This window comes from Eumetopias jubatus, unplaced genomic scaffold, assembly GCF_037043125.1.
Source record: "Eumetopias jubatus isolate StellerSeaLion01/CBP00866 unplaced genomic scaffold, mEumJub1_p1.0 scaffold_10, whole genome shotgun sequence".
NCBI classification, from domain to species: domain Eukaryota; kingdom Metazoa; phylum Chordata; class Mammalia; order Carnivora; family Otariidae; genus Eumetopias; species Eumetopias jubatus.
Window position 1 is genome coordinate 84,056,786 of NW_028274816.1, and position 11,696 is coordinate 84,068,481.

The following is an 11,696-nucleotide window of genomic DNA, read 5'->3' on the forward strand; positions in this document are numbered from 1 at the left end:
AGAAACTGAGGGCTGCTGGAGGGGAAGGGTTGGGGGGAAGGGGTAACTGGGTGCCGGGCACTACGGAGGGCACGGGCCGGGATGAGCACGGGGTGTTACACACAACTGATGTATCCCTGACCTCTGCATCTGAAACGAATACTACACTCAGTGTTAATTCGCTGAATTTAAATTTAAAAACTTCAAAACAAAATAAAACTGAGTGTTTCCCTTTCCCTCTGTGGCCTGAGTTTCCTCCACCACAGTGCCTCTGGCCGATACCCTCAAAGCCCGTGCGTGCTTCGGAGCAAGACAGCATCCTTTTTGTTTGACTAGAACCCAGCTCCAGGAAATTTAAGACCCTCTGTGGTTGTCATTCTCCTCCCAGGAGGGTGGGGCTACGCTGAGGCCTTTGTGTCATGCTCAGAGGGGCCACCGGCCATCGCTGGGGGCACGGGGGCAGTGCCCAGGGGTCCCGCCAGGCCCCATCCCCCCCCCCCCGGCCCAGGCAGCCTGCCTTGCTGCTGTTTAGAGAGTAGGGGGAGCTCAGGAAAGGCTGCTGATGGAGCAGGTTCGACTCGAGCCCCCGTTTCCTGCCCCGCTGCTGTGCTCATGTGGTCATTCATCTGACAAACCGCCCTTGAACATCTTTGCCCGGTGCATGGCTAGGCTCTGGAGATGCCTCCTTGAGTGGCCTCGGTCCCTGACCGGATCCGCCTCCGTGTCCCTCTTCCTAGATCACGCGCTGCCCCATGATCCCGTGCTACATCTCGTCTCCGGACGAGTGCCTCTGGATGGACTGGGTCACGGAGAAGAACATCAATGGGCATCAGGCCAAGTTCTTCGCCTGCATCAAGAGAAGCGACGGCTCCTGTGCATGGTACCGCGGAGCAGCACCCCCCAAGCAGGAGTTTCTCGATATTGAGGACCCGTAAGCAGGCCAATAGCACCCCTTTGGCCAATGGAAAAGCCTCCAAGAGTTTAGACTGGTCCAGCTCTGACATCCCTTCCCGGAAACAGCATGAATAAAAGTCATCCAAGTGGGTCTAAATTAGTGTGAGTCTCCTCCCACCCCCATTTCCCTTTTAAATGTGGTCGTGGTCCCACACCCCATCCGCCAGCCTGGGCATCCTTGGGTGCGGGCAGGGGTGGGATGCATGGCCCCAGCCCCAACCCTGGCACTGTTAAGAACACTGAGCAGTCGGCCCGTACGTAGGAGTCCCCCATGCCCGGTCAGGGCAGAGCCTGGAAATGTGCATTTTGCAGAAAATTAGAGGGTCGTTGCAAGACTGTGTAGCAGGCCTACCAGGTCCCTTTCATCTCGAGAGGGGCATGTCCCTCGTTTCCTGCAGCTTCCACACCTCTGGCCCTACGGTGGCAGTCCCCGCCCCTTGCAGGTGCCCCTGTCTCCTCGGTGCCCATCACGGACTCCCAGTACCTGTGACTCCCATAAATACAGAAGCAGCCCTGGACCAGTGGCTCGCTCTCGAAGGAGCCCCAGTTAATCCTGCTAATCCGCAGACTCACAGTGGGAGCCACGCTCCAGGGCCTTGTACGATGCGGGTGACAAGCTTCAGCTTCGGCCAAGTCCTTTTCAGTCCCCCTACCACACACCCCGACCCTGGGGGAGTCCGTGGCATTCTGCCCCAAGGGCAGACGTTTGGGGGGACACTTGGCTCCCCTTGCTGTTTATTCCCAGGCTTCTGAAATCAGTCTGGCTTCCTCCTCCTCCTTCTGGCATCAGGCATCCAGCTGAGTTGCACACGTTGGCTTTGCAAGGCCAGTGGCACAGGCTGGTTGTGCTCTGTTTGCACATCCCGAGGACATCGAAAACCGGGTCCTGCTGTGCCCCCCCAACGCACCTCAGAGCCCCTCCTGAGCAGGTGCCACAGCTTTACCATGACACCCCCCCTCCCCCCGCAAAGACGGACAGTCACTGCGCTGGGCATGGATTTCTGGGAGTGAAGTTAGCTGGGCGTGTTGGGAAGTCTTACCTAAGAAGAGAGAAATTGGGGAGGTAGGTGGGTTCGATGAATCTCTTTCTGGGCCTCCGGGATGCTGTGGCCAACATCTCATTTTTCTAAAGATCAATTCTCAGATAATCTGTGAACCCAAATCCCAGCTGTACCAGCTTCCACTTAGATTTGTCAGATTCGATCTCTCGGTCAAAAAACGTCCTAGGGGACTGTAGAACCTGTTCCCTGAGCACGGCTTTCTGCGGCCAGTTAAAAAGGGGATTAACGCAAGCAGAAATCTCTCAGTAACAAAAAGTCATCTTTTTCTTCCTACTTGTATATGGTATAAACCGTTCTGAGTTTTTCATGCACATTAGGCACGTACATGGACGCAAGCACATGCGCGAACAGACACACGCATGGAAACCCGAGTGTGTCAGCCTGTGAGTGGTCCTCCTGCGGAATGCTTCCCAAGTCACCACGTTCTAAGCATTGCTGTACACTCTGCGGTGACCCCAAACCACCCGTAAGACTCCTGACCCCCACGCGGGTAGCCCCCCATGCCTGCCGGGACCTGGTCAGCATAGATTTTGATGACTTCCCTTTCTAGGGCAGACTAGGGGAATAGCCAGGAATCAGCCCCCGCGTTAAGGGTGCTTTCATGCTGTACAGTGATAGAAAGTTTGTAAGATGTCATAATGGACCAGTCCATGTGGTTTCAGTATATACGAGAACACCAGATCCCTCCAATCAATATAACACCCCACCCCTGTTTGCTCCCTGTATGGTGTTATCATATGTAACATTTACTCCTGTTTCTGCTGATTTTTTAAATGTTTTGGTTTGTTTCTGACATCAGCTGTAATCATTCCCGTGCTGTGTTTTTTATTACCCTTGGTAGGTGTTAGACTTGCACTTTTTTTTTTTAAGGTTTCTGCATCGTGGAAGCTTTTGACCCTGAATGGAAAGCATGGTAGCTAGCCTATGATGGTGGATTCCTTCAGATCTTTTCTTTCCTTCTTAGAGTATGGTTGCTTTTTCCATCTGCTACCTTTTGTCCTCTGGTTCAAATCATTACAAAGTAAAGGATCTTTGAGTTGGTTGGTTCTAAAAGATGGTGCTTATACTCAGTCCACACACATTGGTCTTCTAGCCATGCTGAGCAGAAAACGAAAACAGAAACAAAAAATTCAAGATGAAGTGCCCGGTGGCAGGCAAGAGACAAAGCCGCCCAGATACCGTCAGAGTCAACAATTGCAACTTGCATGTAGTTGAAGAAGGCTCTCCATTCGGCATTGTTTAATTTATATGTTATGTTCTATGCACTGCTCATTCCTCCTTCCATTCTTGTCTTCATGCAAGCAACTCAAAATATTTAAAATGAAGTTTACATTGTAGTTATTTTCAAACCTTTGCTTGATAAGTATTAAGAAATATCGGACTTGCTGCCGTAATTTAAAGCTTTGTTTGATTGTGTTTGTTTTTGCTTGTTTTTTGGGTTTTTTTTTTTTTTTTTAACTTTTGGGCAATGTGTTTTTGCTGGAATATGAAGTCTGAGACCTTCCTGTGCTGGGAACACGTGAGAGCTGTTGAACGTTGACAAGCAGACTGCGCATGTCTTCGATGCTTTGTATCATTCTTGAGTGATCGCTCGGTCAATGGACAATAAACAGTATTATCAAGAACTTTGGCTCTGTGTGGCTATATCAGACGCTCAGAGGAGCCTGTCCCATGGAGGTGGACATGTGTCCCCAAGAGAGAGGCCCGGGTGCCTTGAGGGATCCACTGGTATCTAATCAGTGTTCAGACATCTCCCATGGTCTCTACAGTGCTTTCTTATGGCCCTCTGGCTTGCATCAGGAGCCTAATGAGGGCCATACCTGGCAATTGCTCTCGAGGCTCTTTTTTCTACAGGTTTTCCTCCCCTTCCCATCCCCGCTCTCCTTCTCTTAAGGTGGGAAAGATGCCTTCATCATAATTTAAACTTGACTCTGTCGTGCAAATGAACCTCCCCAACATTTGTGCCCCTCTGGACCTGCAGGCCCCATGGGGTCTTAGCAAACAACCCGCCAGAAGACGACTGCTACCCATTTCCTTTTTTTTTTTTCTTTAAGATTTTATTTACTCATTTGACAGAGAGAGACACAGCGAGAGAGGGAACGCAAGCAGGGGGAGTGGGAGAGGGAGAAGCAGGCTCCCTCCGATGCGGGGCTCGATCCCAGGACCCTGGAGATCATGACCTGAGCCGAAGGCAGACGCTTAAGCGCCCCCATTTCCTTTCTTTTATGTAATTTAGGTCAAATGTGACTTCTGAAAAACACTTCTCATTATGGAAATTTTCAAACATATTTAAAAAATGCAGAGAATGATGTGACAAACTCCATGCACGCATGACCCGGTCATTATCCGAGCTATCTCCATCTTCGCAAACAATTTTGAATCGGTTTGAAGACCCACATATGGGGAAAGCAGACTGTTAGGGAGTCTCCAGACACCATTCACCGCCCCCTCAGCCTCACTCATTCTGTGAAAGGAACGTGCATGAGGGTTTGGGTCTGAACCCCCAACAGACACGTGCAGGTTCAAAATGGAAACACAGCAACGGATACAGCAGGTTCCAATGTGAAGGGTCCCAGGGCCAGCCACCAGGCCTGGTTAAAACCTCTAGAAGTTTGGGTAGCATTAGCTTTTCCCTGATCTAACTTAACGACAAAACAGTGGAGCTACAGATCTTTTACTGGGGTCAGTTTTATTATGGACAACTTGCCATTACCGCAGATTCTACATGAAGACTTTGAAACTCCTGTATGAACAAGTTCTATCTTTAGCCTTGGGTTCGAGCTCAGAGCTGACCCACGCAGCTCTCCTTTGCCCCGCTCGGTAGCCGTGAGTCCTTTGCAGTGAAAGACGGCACTTTGATTTGGGGAAACCATCAGCTCCGATAGCAAATTTTCTCCTTCGGGAAACAAACTGGGAAAGAAAAAAGACATTCAGAAACACAATTCTGTTTTCATTCCATAACGACCAAGAGGAATATTCCTTTCCAATTAAGTGAAACAAAAATGTGAGGCAAATCCAAATCTGAGTCTGCAAAATGGTGGGGTATCAGGTGGGGGCCAATAACAGAGAAAGGTTGAGTGCTAAAGAGGGTTTGGGGATGGGATCCAAGACGGGGTGCAGAGGCAATGCTGCCTACAGGACCTGGAAATAAAGCCGAAAGCTTCATGTTTATTTTTAGCCCACTCAAGATGTTTTGCTTTACCCCTTCAAGCGAAGTTGGTGGGGGAAGTGGGGGGCTCCAGGTGCAAGATTCCAACCAACAAGATTCCAACCCACGGGGAGGCTCAGCAGAGACCTGGCCCCGGGGGTTTTTACCGAGTGCTAGTCATGCAGGCACACTCTGCCCGGCACGTAGCAGGATTCCAGCCTCCCGGAAGGAAAGCCGATGTCCGGCATAAACCAACATTTGAGGCACAGCATCCATTCTTTTTTTGTTTGTTTGTTTTTGTTTTTTTAAGAAGGCTCCACACCCAACATGGGGTTTGAACTCACAACCCCAAGAATCAAGAGTGCACATTCCACCGACTGAGCCAGGCAGGTGCCCCAGGATCCAGTCTTAGAGAATGGGGGAACCCTCCCGAAATCCAAGTTCCCAGACACCAAGCCCGGACACAGGCCTTCTGGAGGAGAGCAGTCCCAGGCCTGCTGTGGGACTCTTGGCGTACACGGCCTGCCCCTTTCCTGTTCACGACCTTTCCCCAGGCTCAGGAGACTCCGATGCTAAACCCCCGTGGGCAACTGCTTAGCAAATCATTCTAGTAATAATAACCCCAGTCAAAGCTCACGTTGAGTCCATGCCAGGACTGGCACCAAGGGTTTCACATCTGTTTCCCTAAGTGACACTTGCCCACTCCAAGAAGTCTGTGCTCTCATCTCTCTTGGTTGGTTGATAAGGAGTCTGAGGCCTAGAGAGGTCAGTTTCCCGGGCACCTGGCCAGTATAAGCACTGGGGCTGGGATCGAACCCAGGCAGAGGCAGGGTCTGGCCTCCTTCTGCAACATCCCACGAGGATGGACCACGAGGACCATCAGCCTCCTCGGACGAAGATATGCCTCGGGTGTAAGCAGGTTACCCTCGGCAGGCTGCCTCCCACCTGGTGATGTTTGCCTTCCATCTGCACAAAGAACTGTATAGCGCTTTCCTTTTGTTTTATATTGTTTTCAGAACAAATGCAAATTTATCCCCTTTTCATGAGATTTGAAGGATAACTATAAAATCCCAATCTCATTTAGGACACACCAAAACACCTGTTACAAGTGGTAATGTGTGAACTTAAAGAGGGTAAAATTCAGTTGTCTGGAAGATTCATTTCTTTTTTTAAAGATTTTATTTATTTGACAGAGAGAGCACAAGCAGAGGGAGAGAGAGGGAGAAGCAGGTTCCCTGCTGAGCAAGGAGCCTGATGTGGGACTCGATCCCAGGACCCTGGGATCATGACCCGGGCCGAAGGCAGCCGCTTAACCGATTGAGCCGCCCAGGCGCCCCTGGAAGATTCATTTCTATATAATTTATCTTCCAAACGGGGACACTTTTAAGAGAGAAGGAGGGTGCTTTCAACGAGTGGGGTCCATAGGTATAAACCAGGACTGCCCCGAGCAAACCAGGGTGTGGTGACGCCCGTCATTGTAGGACAGCTTCCCCAAGCACACTGGGTGTGTCGAACCCCCCTCCGCCGTGGTCCTAGATGCTAAGGCTTGGCGCTGGACACAGCACCCCACAACACCCAGGCCCAAAAGACTTCCTGTGATCTGGCAGCAAAAGTACACCAGCCACGGATTTGCTGGGTGCTGTAGCAAATAAACCCGGCATCTCAGGGGCAAACAAAAGGTGGGCATCTCTTGCCAAGACCCGTGAGGATGTTTGCCGGGTGACCTTCTATGGGCAATTGGGCTCTTTCCCTCTGTGTCCTCACCATCTCCTGAAGCCTCAGAGTCCTTCCTTTTCAGCCAGAAAGAGGAGGGAGGGAGGCCTGGCAGATTCTCAGCCTCTGGCTTGGGAGTGACACTTGTCACTTCCTCTCCCAGGCTCTGGAGAGAATTAGTCACTGCTGAACTCACTACAGACAGCTTCTGGCCTGGGCCCCCTTGGCCTGTACCACCTCCTTCCCAGGCAAGGCCCAGACACGGTGAGGAACAGTCTAATAGAGCCTGCTCTCTGTACCACGCTGGGCAGCAATGGAGCTCGCAGGGTCCAATGCAAGGTGGTGCTCACGGGATTTAAGAGAAGGTCTTGAACACTCTTCAAGAATGTATGTTATGCGGGGCGCCTGGGTGGCTCATATGGTTACGCCTCTGCCTTCGGCTCAGGTCATGATCCCAGGGTCATGGGATCGAGCCCCACGACGGGCTCCTGGCTCAGCAGGAGCCTGCTTCTCCCTCCGCCTCTCTCCCTGCTCATGCTTTCTCTCTCTCTATCTCTGTGTCTCAAATGAATAAATAAAATCTTAAAAAAAAAAAAAAAAAAGAATGTATATTATGCAGTCCTGAGGCCAAACATGGATACATGTCTTGCTTCAAAAAGAACAGTAACAGCGCTGTGCAAAGTAACATGTTTCAGAGAACAACCAATGGGTCTCAAGGAAGGGAATGAAACCGGAAAGAAGGAAGTGAGAGGCGGCGGGGGGGGGGGGTGTGAATTTGGGGGGAGGGAGGTGGGTTTGTGGCAAGGAGGGGTAGGCCTTGTGAGGACAATGGGGTAGGAATGGCGTCAGTAAAGGTTCGGGCAGGATTTCGGTGTCAGCAGCTGAGGACAGCTACTCAAGTGCACACAGAGAAAATACACACCTGTGCACTTATGCTGGCTTCGTTTGTTTTTCAGAGAGAAAACTGCCCTGGGAGGGAAGGAGGAGGCAGGCCAGTGGCCAGCACAGGAATTTAAGGCCTGTTGGCTACTTTCTGGCCAAACCACCAAACACATTTGTGAAAAAGTAAGATCTGTATGGGCCAAATCCCATTGCAGGCCGTCTGTAGTCCAAGGAGAGGCGGTCTAGAACGGCCCTGGGAATCGTCATGTGGCTTTTCCTTGGGGAGCACAGCCAGAGGAGGGTAAGGACCTTCATTTGGCAGTATCTAGAAAAGAGGAAATGGTTAGGATTGTGTAGGCCCAGCTGGAGCAACTCATAGGAACCAAACCCAGAACGACTGATATAAAAGTCAGAATTATTAATTTACACTTGGAGATGTGAGTCATGTCTCTCCAGAAATTAGCACATCTTTGGCCAGCCACAGGTGACTTCTGGACAACAATACTGGTGATCTGTTAATGTACATTATTTCTTAAGGTAAGTTCTCATTTAATTCATTTTGGTTATAGATTTTTTTTTTTTTTTGAGACTACCTTTATTCTTTTATCTCCAGTGTTTCTCTACTTTTCTCCTTCAGGATTCAAAGATTATTCAGTTGTCTCATCTTGAGCATTTCATTTTCTGTTTGGTTGCATTTCATAGACATTTACGCACAGTGTACCTGCAAAGCACTCAGATGAGTGAGACATTGTGAGAGCTTTACCAGTCATCACAGGGGAGGGAGAAGTCCAGAGAACATTCCAATTGAATGTGTAAGTGGAATGTGCAGCCGGCCCAAGGCAACACCAACCTAATGGCAGGGATGGAGGAAATCCAGAAAAACTTCCTGGAGGAGGTAGTGCCTGAGGAGGTTGTAGAAGAGCAAGTGGGAAAGGGAATTTAGGTCAAAGACCAGCCTGAGCCTGGAGCAGAGATAACCTGATTAGGGCCTAGGGGGCATTTGGATTTAGCTAAAGGATCCAGGGCAGGGAACGGCTGGGGAATGAAGAAGAAAAAGCAGGCAAGGAGCCAGCCTCCAGGGGCCATTAAGAGACCATTCTAAGGAGAGCTTGACTTTCCCATCAGCTTTGGGGGACGGGGAAGGGTTCAGACAGGTGCACAGTATTTTCAGGTAGACCTTCTAAACATATTATTCTATTTGGCAGTTCGAGTGATAGATTTCGCCATTCCAGTAACGCAGGTGAAGATGGAGAGGCACTCTATTTGGGCAATTAGATGGAGAGAAGAGAGCGGTTTGAGGAATATTTGAGAAGTAAAATTAGCAAAATTTGTTGATGGATGATTTACATGGGGGGGGAAGGAAATAGAGGGCACCAGGATGCTGGCCAGTAAGGGGCATGTTGGGGTCTGTATCAACCTGGGTCCAATCAGGAACACCAAAACCACTGTGTACAGTCTTTGAAACAGAGGGGATTAACACAGGGATTGGTTACATGGTGGTGGAAGCCAACTAGAGAACAACGGGCAGCTGTTAGCACTTCTCGGACGGAGGGGCAGAGACAGGAGGCTGCCCTACAAGAGCCCAGGGAGGGAATGGTTTGGCGGGGGGGGGGGATGCTGGAGCCACAGTGCACCTCTCTGGGTGGAGCCAGAGACTCCGTTCCAAGCAGAGAGGGAGGGAGAGAAAGGTCCTGGCTTCTCCTTTCCTTTGCCCTCCCGTCTCGCCAGTGACCCCCAGTGGCTAGATACTCCTGGACACCAGGGTGCCTGGAAAGCAGGAAAGGGCCAGGATTTGGTCTGAGCTCCAGCACAGCAGCCCAAGTGGGCAACAAGGTAGAAAAAGAGAGGCAGCTTAGGGGAGGTGGGCGGTGGGCGGTGGGCGGTGCACCCGTTTCGGGGCATGGTGAGTTTGAAGTGCTCATGGACCCTGCAGGGAGATGACCAGCAGGCACTTCCCAGACCTACCATTCCAAAGATCAGGGGGAGAGAGGTCGGCATCTGCACATGTGCAATTTACTGGACTATAGGCACAGTCTGAGTGGTGATAACCACAGCCATGGGTGCGCTCATGGGGTAGGTGCCTGTTACTTCAAAGAAACATTTAACTTTTCTTTCCAAAATGCTTGCATCATTTATACTCCCAGCCTCACAGAGTCTACTTGCTTCACATTCTCTCCAACATGTAGTCTTTTTAATTTTAGCTGTTCTAGTGGGTGTGAAATGTCCCTCGGTGTGGCTTTAATTTGCATTTCTCTGGTAACCCTTGAGATTGAGCACTTTAGGAAAGGCCCATATGAACATACCTCAAGGAGATTCCACTCTGAGGCTTCTTGGAGAGACTCTGAAGGGGGAGTTAGGGTGGGAGTATGGCTGGCCAAAGGCTCCTCCCAACTTCTAGGTCTCAGATTACATTCTCAAGCAGGATGGAGGGCTTTCAGGCAATTCATCTGTCATCTCATCAGAATTTTGGGGTTCCTCTGAGGGCCTGAGCTACGGATGTGAACCTGGAGCCTGACAAACCTGGGTTGAAACCCTCACATCACTGCTTGCTTGCAGGGATGGTGTACACTCAGTTTTTTCATCTGTAAAATGGGAAGAGCATCTTTTTGTAGGCTTGTCACGAGGATTAAAGCATATAATGTTGACAAAGCAGCCACCTGGGTATCTGACACATAGTAACAGCTCAGCAAATGTCTTCAGTTTTGTTAAGACCAGCTGGGGATCACCTCTGTTCCACAGATGAGGAAAGGGAGGCCTACGTTAGTTAACTGTCCAAAGCAACCTGTTAATAAAGGCAGCTTTGGGATAAAACCCAAGTCTCCTCATTCCCCAGCCAGCTGCCCCCACACTTTTAATCATTCTCCGATACACAGTATCAGGCATGAGGCCTGTCTTTTGTTTGAATCATTGTTTTAGGGCATAGAAGGCTCACACCAGGAAAAAAATCTCCATCTGAAGCTCTTGAGGATTCTCACGGGCTCAGTCTGAGTCTCCTACAGTATTGTTCCTGTTTGCTTTTTCAAGACATCAGCACCCACCCACGTAGGAACTCCAGGGTGAATGTTGTCCCAGATACACCTCTTGTCACTCTCCATCTCCATTCCCGGCTGCAAGGACCGTGTGGGGTGGGCACAGAGACTTGCTCTAGGTGGTTCACCCAGGAGCTCACCCAGCCCGCTCCAGACCTCCCTGCCGAGAAAGACCTGGCTGATAGTGTTGTGTGCACAAGGTGGTTGTGCGCACGGTCCGCGAAGGGCTCGGGGTCCACGGGGAGGGCCAGGTTGTGGTTTGGGGGTTAAAGTCATTTATTCCCACCCTCCGCCTCCGTGAGAGGGCCGCGGGCGTCAGGCTAGGAGCCGCTCCCTCTCCCCCTGCCCAAGAGAATGGGAAGGAATGATTCAGGTGAAAAGGATTAAAAAAAAAAAAAAATACTGCAGAAGCAGTGCGTATTCGCCAGCATTCCACCAAAAGCTCAACGTAATAGTCACGGGGTAATGCTTCTGGAGGTCAGGAAGGGGGCCAGGGAACGGCAAGCGCCCCCACACCCCGGACATTTAGAAGGTCAAACGCCACCACTCCCCCCACTCTCCCACCCTTCATCCCAACAGCTCTTTGCTCGGCCTCCCCTGCTGCCCTCAGCGCTCCCCGTCCGTGTCTTGGTCACTAAAGAGACCCGGAAAGTGAGGCCCGGGCCCCGCGCCACCGGTTGGACGCGGGGCGTGCAAGGGGCCCGGGGTACGGGGCTGCGCCAGGTGCACACCCGCGTTAAGGACCCGGAAGCGGACGTCTCACATGCTCTCCGGGAACACGCCAGACTCCGGCCAAGGGGGCGGGGCGTCTCCGGCTCTGCGTGCTTGCGTCATCGCGTAGGCTGGCGGGGCCGCGGGGTGGAAGAGTGACGTATAGGCTGCGTAGAACGGCTGTGGGCGGGCCTAGGGAGCGAGGACGCAGCTAGCCCC

At 51.1% G+C, this 11,696-nt stretch overlaps 1 protein-coding gene across 1 annotated transcript in view; it reads left to right on the top strand.

Moving 5' to 3' along the window:
* TIMP2 (TIMP metallopeptidase inhibitor 2) overlaps window positions 1–1,030 on the top strand; it is a 41,158-nt gene extending 40,128 nt beyond the window's left edge. The window contains exon 5 of the mRNA XM_028112624.2: window positions 717–1,030. Within this exon, the coding sequence (XP_027968425.1) occupies window positions 717–914 (198 nt within the window). The 3' untranslated portion in view covers window positions 915–1,030. The remainder of the gene's footprint in view (window positions 1–716) is intronic.
* Window positions 1,031–11,696: the final 10,666 nt, after the last annotated feature.